The sequence below is a fragment of the Dermacentor variabilis genome, chromosome 2, assembly GCF_050947875.1.
Source record: "Dermacentor variabilis isolate Ectoservices chromosome 2, ASM5094787v1, whole genome shotgun sequence".
NCBI lineage: Eukaryota > Metazoa > Arthropoda > Arachnida > Ixodida > Ixodidae > Dermacentor > Dermacentor variabilis.
The window spans coordinates 92,382,970-92,395,173 of record NC_134569.1 but is presented as its reverse complement, the minus strand read 5'-3'; the positions used below and the strand labels follow the sequence as shown (position 1 = coordinate 92,395,173).

The 12,204-nt window shown below is 46.3% G+C and overlaps 1 protein-coding gene across 2 annotated transcripts in view; it reads right to left on the bottom strand.

The window, feature by feature from the left end:
- Positions 1 to 12,204, bottom strand: part of LOC142572309 (protein fem-1 homolog CG6966) — a 33,091-nt gene that overhangs the window by 14,215 nt on the left and 6,672 nt on the right. For both annotated transcript variants that reach the window (XM_075681315.1, XM_075681316.1), the window contains exons 4-5: positions 11,041 to 11,308; positions 3,597 to 3,738 (exon numbers count right to left, since the gene is read on the bottom strand). In XM_075681315.1, the coding sequence (XP_075537430.1) occupies positions 3,597 to 3,738; positions 11,041 to 11,308 (410 nt within the window). The remainder of the gene's footprint in view (positions 1 to 3,596; positions 3,739 to 11,040; positions 11,309 to 12,204) is intronic.

Below are 12,204 nucleotides of genomic sequence, written 5' to 3'. Positions count from 1 at the left end.
TCATCGCATTGCAATGACCTTGAGCTGCTGGAGCGCAAGTGTGGCAGGTACGACGTTAAGCCACGTGATCTGCTACGGAGAGTCATCGCAGCTGCAATCACTCAGAGCCTCGCCACTGCAGTACCATGTGACTAAGCAAGGGTTTAATGGCTGCCCCCGTTTCACCGCGCTTAGTCGCTCATCTCGCCAACTGGGCTGTCTGTACATGCGCTTCAGCACACACAACAGGCTGAATCCAATCATCCACTAGATATAGCTAGACAGCAGGCTGCGAAATCTCAAGCAAAGGCAAAGTTGCCTGCTGAAACACCGGAGCAAAGGAAGGCCAGATTAGCAGGTTATAGAGAAGCTTACCAAGCGTGGAAGCATGCGAAGATCGAACTGCAACCACTGTCATCGTTCAGCAAGACGAACAGCAAGGAGACGAAGCCGTAGACACAAGCAACGGAACCCACAACGAAGTTTGGCGAACCACACTCTTCGGCTGGCGGCAAGCATGACTGTGTCGGCCAGGTTTCACCACAACTTCATGGAAAACCTATTCAGCAGTGTGTGTAACGTGTGTGAAAGACTGTGGCCTAGCTTTAATGAAACACTGTGTGCATAGTCTATGCAAAACCAAGCCAAACAGACTTCTTGCATGTGATAACTAGGCTTACAAGATTTAAACCTCGTCCTGTTTTTTCTTGCTTATGCTACATGACCCTGAATTATAAGTTCTGCAATGTTTGACATACAGACTAAAACACAATGATAGACTTGCCCTCTTGGAAGTTTTGTTAATTTTTAACTAACAAGCACAACATAATGTAGTGCCTGCAGCACTGTACATCTAGCAGAGCAAGAAACACTTATCAAAATAAAATTACATGCATTTTTTAACAAATAAAGTTGACCAAGTTTTTTTGTTTGCTTGAAGCAATGGGTCCTATTCATACTCTGTAATGTAACCCCCCCTGTTCTCGCACCTTAGAGACTTGGAAGAGCCGCCAGTAACTGAGAATTATGTTTGGGAAGGGTGCAACAGGACTAAGTCGGAAAGAAAGGGAGGGGGATTTGAAATGTTCATCCATCAACGAGCCAAATGGAAAAGAGTAAATTGGTTCATCTTTGGTTATCAGGTGCAATGAGTGGGAAAATAACTTGGCCGGGCGTTACATATTTGTGGACGGGAAATAATATCACAGAGAAGAATAAAGAGTTAGTGGAATGCGTAAGTGATAATATTAAGGATTTCGGGAATGATGCTGAAATTATCCAACTAAGTGACAGGAATGCCGACATACATGATTTAGATGGCTCTACCGACAACAACAGGAAGTCAATGCTAGACCTTTGTGAGCAACATAACCTCGTTATCGTGAACACAGGGCCTGAGTGTGAAGGGCAGATCATGTGGGAAGTGGGAAACCGGTAATCAACCCTTCATTACTGTTTGATGACAGAAGGAATTCACGATAAGTTGAGAGAAATGGTGATTGATGAGCTAGCGTGGTGTTTTCTTTTTTTTCCCCTCAATTGCGCAGAAATGCCAGTGAGCGAAGATGCCAAAGTATAAGACTTTAACGCTGCAGTAGAAGTTCTGCTTGATCCAAGAAGCGGGTAAGAACACGTGTTCCAAGACCGAGTTCGCTGAAAGGCACAGCATACCCCCCCTCTCGACGTTGTCCGGAATATTGAACAAGTCAAAGGTACTGGAGGCCTACAGCAAGACATATTCTTCAAAGCAGTCGCGAGTATGGGCTCCCACGTACCAAGATGTGGAATCGGCTTTACTTCACTGGCTGCAGAAAGCAAACGCAGCCCACCTTCCCGTCAATGGAATTATACTGCGGGAGAAGGCCAACGACTTGGCTGTACAACATGGACACAAGAGTTCAAGTGTAGCAATGGATGGTTCAGCCATTTTAAAGAGTGCAATAATTTGACTTTCGTAGCTGTCTATGGCAAGAGTGGCAGCGCAAACGAGAGCATCGTCAACGACTGGAAGAAACACACGTTGGCTCCATTGCTTAGTGAGTACGGTGCAGACGATGTGTACAACCTTGACGAGGCAGCACTTTTTTACAAGATGCTGCCCACAAGAACGTTTGCAGCGAGGGACACCACGGTCAAGGGTCGAAAGCAGGGCAAGGAAAGAATTGCCGTTCTGTTCGGTGCCAACATGTGCAGTAAACACAAGCTGCCGCTACTTATAGTTGAAAAGAGTGTGAAGCTTCGCTGATTTAAAAATGCACGGCTGCCGCCAAGGGACCAGCACAATGCACGGCTGCCGCCAAGCTTATCTACCAGCACAACAAGAAAGCCTGGGTCACAGGCGCACTAGTTGAAGATTACGTTCGGCAGCTTGACCAGAAGTTTGTGGCCACAGGTAGGAATGTACTCTGCATTGTTGATAATTGCCCGGCGCACGGTGACATCCCACACCTGAAAGCTATCAGGATGGTATGTCTTCCTCCGAACACCACGTCGATCTCGCAGCCAATGGACAAAGGCGTCATTCACCACACGAAGATTTACCGCCGCCACCTCCTCAAGCGCATGCTCCTCCTTTGCTATGACAACGGCAAGGAGTACTCCATCGACCTCCTCGGGGCCAGGTCTTATTGTGTCTGCATGGAAGCAAGTGGAACCCACTTTGATCATGTGGTGTTTTAAACACGCTGGCTTCTCGAAGGAAAGCACCGTCGATGCTGATGCCGACTATTCATGTGCACTTGATAAAGAAGGAGCCGAGTATTGCAACCGCATCAATGCACTCTGCGCAGAGGATAGCGAATCCAGTGCAGTCGGCTTCGCCGCCTATCTGAACTTTGAAAATGATCAACAAACATGCTACTCAGACTTGGTGAGCGACGCTACCGCTTATGCGACCATGTAAAATGACAGTGATGACGACGACTCTAACGAGCTCTCCCGAGCACCCCCTCTCAGGGAAGTTATCGGATGGCTGAATGTTATCCGCAGTTTTGTTGAGTGCCATGGTGGAAATTCTCAAATGCTGCACATAACTGGCCAACTAGAAAACATGACCCTTGGAGCCTCGAACTAAAGAACGCGGCAAACCAGCATCTCTGATTACTTTAAGTAATCCAAAGATCGCCGAATAAAGGTAGTGCATTCCTGCAGCAAAATCTTTTGCCTGGGTTGAATTTTTTTTTGTGTGTGTTCGGTTAATTTGAAAGCCCACTTAATTCAAAGATTTTTTGCAGTCCCGATGACTTCAAATTAACGAGGTTTTACTGTATTTCCCTCTCTCTTTTCTCCAAGAGCACCGTACAGCAGTAGGATTGTAAAACCGTGTAATAGAGACCATAAAGGAAATTAAAAAAAAGCAAAACAGTGTGCAGACAGCCACATGGTCCTTCTAAAGTACACAGCACTCAATTCCTCATCCAAGGTGTAAAGCCATTTCAATATTGGAAAAAGCTCAAATTGTTATGGCTAGTGATTTCAACAAAGGGATGCAACTCAACTGTTTGATACGACCATACAGAATTATCCCCACTTCACTTCCTTTTCAACTCTGCTATAGATTTCGCAAATCACTACACAAGTACCCCGAATCCTAAAGCTCAAACTTGTAGCTGTCTGACCTGCATGCGCATTTGGTCTGGCTCGCAGAGAAGGTCATCCAGGTCAGTTGGGGAGTTGGCTTCCATTGCATGGCCATAAGCAGTAGTAGTTGGCCTCGAGGGCTTGGGCAGTGGGGGGTCAAGGCAGCGCTCTTCCAGGGCCCTGCATACAACAACGCAGGTGTGCAAAGTATCACTGTATAAGGTCTGCCACTGACCACTGCACTAACTGCTCGCAATGCCAAATGGCAGCAGGAAATACTGGGTTGATGCCAACCAAACATTTGTGCACACAAACCTTAAGCATCCTTGCCATTCAATCAGCACCACAGTTTACAAATCTCTAACTTGTTCTCTATTATTTTTTATTTTTTAATTTCATTTGAAGTACTATAAATCCAGTCGAAATCAGCTATAGTGAACCTGTTTACACGTAACTGTACCTTATATCGAACAAATTCCAACACGGCAATGTTACAATGAGAATACATAGCAAAATGCATGGTTACAGTGAACAAAAATAGCAGCTACTACCAATATATCAAACTTCAAACAATGTGAAACTTCCCAGGACGTTTGCTTTACGTCACAGTAACAGGTGAGTCCCCCGCAGAAAAAGTGTTTTAGCCCAGCTGCGCCTGCTCTAACATGATGTGTGTGCTCGTCCTGTAGCAGGGCTTTTGTGTGAATGTGGAAGGCGGCGGCCTCAGCGGCTCTGTGTGCCTGGACAATGTGGAAAAATGTGTGCTCTTCCTGGCAACGAAGATATTTAAACAGAACATTTGGGACTATTTCATGCTTCGCTAAACTGAAAGTAAGTTCATTTTGTCAATAAAGTGCTGTTCCAAAAGGTATGTGCATTTATGTTGTCCAATTCTTTAGAACATTTATCTTGAATTATGCCATATGGACTGTTTCTCCACTGACACCGCCATGTTGCGTATGCACTGGTGCTATCCGTGGGCAGTCGGCATGCTGGTTTGGAAAAGCGCTCAGTGTTATATGCCAACTACAAGCTTCATGGCAGTTTCTGGCGATTGTTTTTGGCATCGCACAGTCTATTTAGTATAACATGCCACCTTCTACAAGGAAAACAGTTCTGTGAGACGTACTGAAGTGATTTAAGTCGGAGTTTCTGCGCCGATGAGGTGGATGGAGCACCCAGCCTGATGTCTGCAAACATGTTTGAGCCTACAATCAGCTTCGGAGATCAGTTGTGTATTTCTGAAAATTTGTTTCGCCAATGTGACCTCACCGCAGCACTCTCACTGCAGTCCTAAGCTGGCATTTAGCAACGATGAGTAGTTCAGAAACATACAACGATCCCAACAGCCTGGGTACCGTTGTGCTACACATTAAGATGTGTGGTTTACTTTGACAAGTGTTCAAATTGTTATCTATGCATCCACTGCACTACTACCCTGTTCATTGGACGAGGGTTCGGCCCACGAATAAAATACCGTATATTGCCACATATAAGTCGACTTTTTTTTTAATTACAAATCGGAAAGCCAAATTTAAGAAGGTAGGCTTATACAGTCACCGACTGATTTTTCGGACTCCAAAAATTCGGACATGCTCGATTACTCGCTCTGCTTCGTGGCACCGCCATTCTCCCCATAGACATAATGTATAGACCGTTTTTTCGAAGGCGCCGCCATATTGTGAGCGCAGTGGCGCCGCCTATGAGCAGCGCCATACTGGCTTGGGTGAAAGCGGTGTTTTGCATGGCAGGTATACGCTCGGCGGTAGGTTCTGGCGTTTCTTTTCGCAGTTGTGCAGGCTGTTTAATACGACGTGCGTCTTCCACGTGGTAAACGGTTCTGTGAGACGTGCTGAAGTGGTTTAAGGCATCATGGCCGGAGTTTCTGCTGGCGTTGAGGTGCACGGAACACGCAGCGCGATGTGTGCGCGTATTTGAGCCTACAATCAGCCTCAGAGACCAATAGTGTATTTTTGAATGTTCCATTCACTATATAACGTGAAATTATTGCAGTATTATCCTCTATTTCTAAGCTGCGGTTTAGGAGCCATGAAACATACGCGATGATCGTAGCGGCGTGGGTACCATTCTGCTACGATAGGAGCTGTGATGTTATACTTTGACAAACGTTCAAACTGTTCGCTGCAGGTTACATTGCATGACTACTTGGTTCGATGGATGAGGTTTTCACCCCTGAATAAAATAGTTTTGGCAAGTAATAGCAGCATACCTTACAGTCTGAATTAAGCTTGGCCAGCAAACGAACTGTTTACGAACTGCGTGAGCATCCTAAGCAGTGGTAGGCGCTGGATTACAGATATCTTTGTTCTATATACCGCATGGTCTAAGCATACGGCATCAGCGGTTATGTATCTATGAACGTTGTGCGGCGTGACTATGCGAGGTCGTATTGCAGGGTTAGCCCGTTTTCTCTTGCTTTTTCGAGAAAGAGGATGATAACCGATTTCTTTTTTTTTTTTTGGTTGTGTTCGTTTCATTGTCTACGACACACTCACACGTATTACGTAAATTTTGTCCTCAAAAATAGCCATAGCATTCTTTTTATGCGATCCTTCTCATATATTACGGCAGTATACAGGCCAAAAAGGCAATGCCGAAGCGCACAGCTTACATTTGTATCGTGCTGGTTCACCAACTGCAGTGATCGCTGCGTTGAGCAGCGCCATCGGCCTCATGCAGGAAGGCTAGCGTAGACATATAGTAATTTCAAGCCTACTAGACTTGAAATGCTCCAGAACGATGCCGGTGATCACAAATATTTGATAGCGCCTGCCGCTTGGCCGCGCACGAGCATGCGCTCTTATGTTTTACTCTCTACGCCAAGCGATCAGACAGTGAGCTGATTTATCATTTAATGCTGGTAATAAAGATACACCGGGTTTATTTGTTGAATTAAAACCGATATAAGCAAAATAGTTCACAACACATACACAGCGTGACTGATAATGTGCGTACACCGCGGCTGATAAAGCGCGTCACATTTTTGCACCCCCAAGACAGACATATTTCCGCCTACTGTAGTTACCGATGCACCGAAAGGCTTCCCTGACGATCTTATATGAATGGACATGGCGTAAATTTCACAAAGTACCATCTAAAACATCTCGAAATCGTTCCGCAGCATGCGACAGCAATACTTTCAAGCAGCGCCGCGCCGGATAGCCCAAGCCAGAGAGGAGGAAAGGCTCTCCGCGCGCGCTATCCTCCTCGCCCGATGAAAAGGTCTATAACAACTGCCGACAGTTCGGACACCTTGCGAACTCTCGTCTGATTTTTCGGACACTCCTTGAGCCAACTCGATTGAGAGCACCATGCACCGACTCTGACCAGTGCATAGTTCGACTTGCTAAACGCCATTTTTGTTTTCAATGGAGCCTCCTTGCTGCCCCACAAAGTGGCGCTACTGCAAGTCCCCGTTCATCATCATCATTTCTGCCTGGTTCGTGGCTACAGCAGTTCCGCTCTCAGCTTAGTAAGCCATGTCAAGACAATCCAGCAGATTATTTGTTTCTTTCTTCATGCACGACGCTGCGAGTAGGCCACGTTTTTTGTTTGTGTGACTGGTGTCAGCGTGACGGCATGGTGATGTTTGCGTTGTGTGCTGTTTTGAGGTTGCGGTGATGCAACGCAGCATACGGAAACATAGTGTCAAGTGTCTAATGGCTCTGACAGTGCCTGCGCAGACTGCGCTGGGGAATGCCGGCAAGCGGGTGCCTGGAGGCCTAGGATTTGTCGCCTTCCGATGTGCTCCCTACTGAAGCCGAAAATGTTCTGCCAAGACCTGCGCAGTGGTTGCATTGCGATTCCAGACACTGTCTCGTGTGACAGTTTCATAGGTGCTGACACTGCTGTACTGACATGCGCAGAAGTCAACGACGGCGAGATCATTCGTCAGGTTTCTGCTGCACCGCCGGACGATGACTCCCGAGTCGGAAGATGATGCATCATGTGCTACGCTGCCGTCGCATGCGGAGCATGTACAAGCAGTGACTGTGCTCTCAGCCGCTTATAGCGACCGTTCGGCCCTCTCCAAGATTCAGGCTTATCTGATAGCGCGTAAATGGAACAGCGTGCAACGGCACATTCACAATTTTTTCAAGCCTACTCCTGAGCCCGAGTAAGTGCGTGGAAATAAAGGATTTTTTTTTTTCTTGATATGATTTTTCGAACACCTGTTTATTCGGACATTTCCGCAGTCCCCGTGAGGTCTGAATAAACGGTCGACGACTGTATGCGGAGCCCAACCTGACGAGGGTGGAGGGGGAAGAGAAATCACAGAAGAGCCTTGGCAATCGGCGTATCTCATACATATACGTAGTCTATGTTTGCACTACAGCAGCAACAATAAACAAAAGTTGTTTTACACATTCAATAAACTTCTACTTGTGCATTTCTGTTCGATTTACGGAAAAAAGAATTTCTTCATGTCACCCTTGAGAATGACGCAGGTGGTAGAAAGATATTGCTTTCACTGGGCTCCACTCCGCTCACACAGTTGCGTCTCAATAGTAGTATTGTTATTGCATTGCACAGGCTTTGCTCGCTCGCGAAACTTGCTCTAACTGCAAGTACCGTACCTCTGCAAGCACTTGGCAGCTTTGTCCGCATTGCAATGTGAAGTGTCTGGCAGGACAACACCGAAATGGAACCAACTCTTTGGCGCAATTACAGTGTGGTGTATAAACAGAAAGTTATTCTTCACGCTGAATCAACCAACAACTTAGCAGCAGAGTGTCATTAAGGCGTTTCGGAAAAATGCATACGAAGTTAATGGCAACAAAGGGATACTTGCTCTCCTCCGGGGCCCGAAGGAGAGCAAGTATCCTGTCATTGAAGAAGTTGTAGAAAGGAGGTGAAAGAACAGTGGGAGAAAGGCCTGAGCATGCCCTACGAGGACATTCAGGTGGAGGCCCATAGTGTGTGAATGAATCGAATATTGCTGGCAGCGAGTTCAAAGTTTCAAAAAAGTGGGTGACAAACTTTATGAAGCAAAACGGGCTGAGTTTGAGGAGGTGTACTGCTGTCTGCCAGAAGCCACCTGATGCTTACGACAAGTTCATCAGTGAGCTGAAGGTGCAGCACGGATTCGCGCTCAGCCAGTTCGCAAATGCCGGTCAGACACCTGTCTGGTTTGACATGCCGAGCAAGCAGACTGTCACAGTGAAAGGGGAGCGGCAAGTGCGTCTAATGACGACGCACAATGAGGATAACCAGTTTACGGTAATGTTGTGCTGCACTGCCGATGCCCACAAACTTCCTCCTTTCATAGTGTTCAAATGCAAAGTGATGCCCAAAGAGAAATTCCCCTCCAAAATGATCGCTCGTGTGAATGAAAAGGGGTTTTTCACTAAGGAGATGGTCCTTGAATGGTTGCACCTCGTCTGGTTCTGGCACCCACACAGACAGCTAAAACCAAAAGACTCATTCTGTGGCCAATGCGGAGTGTCAGTTGGTGATCATCCCAGGTGATTTGACTCCTGTTCTTCACCATCTCAACAAGCCATTCAAGGATCGGGTGGTGGCATTCTACAATGAGCGGACGGAACAGGACGATAAGCCCCAGTCACCAATGGAGCGTGTGAAGCGGGCGTCTCTGAGCACTGTAGCACATGATATGGTCTGGCTGACAACATGGTGTGCAAAGCTTTTGTAATGTGCTCAATCACGACGGCGACTTTAAAATTGCTGCCGCTATGGCGAAAAAATTTAAGATGCTTGCACAAGCCCAATAAATGCATTTTCTTTTTTCATCAATGCAGCCCAGTTCTTAAAGATTATAGTGTATATCTTTCTTTTTTCTCCAATCAGGGGACCGCAAGGTGGAGGGAGGGAGTCAAATTATATTCAGAGTCTACAATTTATGTGGCAAATATGGTAGTTATGGCAAGTAATAACAGCATACCGTACAGTGTGAATTAAACTTGTCAAGTGGTCAAGCGACTGTCTGCGAACTCTGCACAAGCGCCCGAAGCAGTGGTAGATGCTGCATTATAGATCTGTTTGTTCTACATAGCGCGTGGTATAAGCATGGAGTATGACTATACAAGTCTTGTTGCAGCATTAGCCTGTTTTTTTACGAAAGATAAGGATGAGAACCAACTTTTTCTTTTTTTTCAGTCTTGTTCCTCCTGTCTTCTACGACGCTCACCCATCTTACGAAAATTGTGTACTCACGAATAGCCATCAGGTTCTTTTTATGCTATCCCCTTCAGGTATTACTGCCTTACAAGCCAAAAAGGCAATGCGGATACACAAAGCATATATGTAGCATGCTGGTTTACTAACTACGGTGATTGCTGTTTCGAGCGACACTATTGGCCTCATACAAAAGGCTAGCGTACGCATAGCATTGCAATTTGAAGTCGACTAGACTTGAAATGCTTGAGAACGATGCCGATGGCTGCAATCTCCTCAACGTGACAGGGCACCCAAATGCCAACGGCATTACGTGTGCACAAGTGTAGCTGACACAATGTTTTATAACGATTAGTGCTCAGATATTTTGGGGTTGCATTGGGTTGGCTGTACATAAGAGCATGCACTCTAATGTTTTAGTTCCGATGCCAAGCCATCAGATAGCGAGATTTTCCCATTCACATTGGCAATTCACAAACACCAGTTCTCTTTGTTCTCTTGGGTTGGAGTGAAAACTGATACAGCCAAAATAGTTCACAAAACATGCACACATGGTGGTTGATCGTCCATATTGCATGTTTGCGCAGCCAAGAGAAATTCTGCATACTGTAGTTACAGCTGCACCCAAAGGCTACACAGTGGTTCCCCGACAACCTTCTATGAACTGAAAATCACGTATATTTCCCGGAAGACGAGTTAAAACATCTCCAAATCATTTCACAGCATGCGATGGCAACATATTCAAGCAGCTGAGCTGGCTTGCGTAAACCAGAAAGGAGGGAACGCTTGCCACTTGCTCTTACCTACTCACCCGATGAAAAGATCCATATCGAACTGTTAGGAGTCTTTTTACAAATTTGATATAACCAGATTCGATTATACTAATTAACTAGCCTGACATATGTCCCCATCAGAACATTGCTTGCTGTGTTAAGCAGTGTCAAAAGCATCGAAGGCCTTCAATGCTTCCTCCACATTAACACGTTCTCTGCACTGTGGGTAATGGTGCTTGCTTAGAGCAAAATTTCAAAACAACTCTTTCTGTGGAAAGCTCTAATCTGACCAGAGCACCTTTGGCATTAACTAGTTATATTCACTCACTGAAATGTTTATTTTTCCTTACGCCTCACTAAACTAAGGTTGTTCATAGCAGGACTACCAAGTGATGTGCCTCAGAAGTTACTGCAAATCATGAAGCACGACACAACAAACCAATCGGCAGAGACTTCTCGCTTACGCGTAATGTTAGTTTTTCAGATTTGTGCAGCAACATCAAGGAAGCTACCAGAGTGAAGCTGCATTAAAATGGCCGTGAACGCTACTTGCCTGCGCCAGAGAGCCAGGGCACGGGGTGAGTCGCGCTTCTTGTCTACGAAAGTGGCCCCCAGTAGCTCCAAAGCCTCCACACGCTGCTCCCGTGGGCAGTCGGGCAACGAGGAAAGGAACTCCACTACTGGGGCATGGCCTGTGACTGCTGCAGCCAGAAGTGGTGTGAGGCCATACGCATCTCGCTCAACCCGGGCCCCATGTTCCAGCAGCAACCGCAGAATGTCCAGGCTCCCAGATTCCGCACAATCGTGCAGAGCAGTGTTTCCTGGATGAAACAATGGGCCTTTTCCCTTTGGCATACTCAAACCATCGCAGCATCACATACATACGTGCACCGTGCTAAAGCAACCTAAGGGAGCTGGTGCAACATGGCAAGAAAATCATTTGATGCTATGATATAGGCAAAATTTTGTCCACCTTCCACTAGCCTGTACAGTGCAAGCCAGTTATAACTAACAGCATGATTCAGCACTATTTGTTTGATATAGGAAGCAGTTCGATAGAACCGAGCCCACTTGTAACGAACTTCAGTACCAAATTCGCTGAATCCGATGTTGTGAACAGTGAAGCGAAAACACGCTAACGAAGACAAACCATGCGACTCACCATGAATAATTAGTCCAAAAGTAATTCATTGCACAGAAAAGTACGCCTATTTGCAATAGGCAGTGATTTTCGCCTGAACATTTCGTTTAGTTCTATCAATGAGGATTGCATTTTCGGCACTTGACATCATTTCAATGAACTCCAGTCCGTTTCCCTGTATCCCTGAGCAGTTTCGTCTCAACACGTCGGCAGCAGAAAGGGCTTTGCGCATGGAGGATGGAAAAGTTTTTTCCTTCCTCCATGGTTTTGTGTAACGTTGGGAGAGGCGATTGTCTTCCAGAGGTGGTTTCTCGGTGCACTAAATGCCAGCATGTCAGCAACAATTTCAGAGTCTTGCGGGCTCGCCATTGCAGCTACGGCGGCGGTGGCCTAATCGGGGCACTGCAAAACAAGGCTGCCTAAGGTTGGCTGGAGGTGCAACCAGGAGGTGCGTGCGGCTACACACTGACTGTGTGAGACTATTCAAAGCCGGCAGAGGAGCTTGTTTGCAGCTGTTTGGTGACAGATTACGCAAACTCAAAGTTCGCTACAGTCGAGCCCACTTATAATGATGTC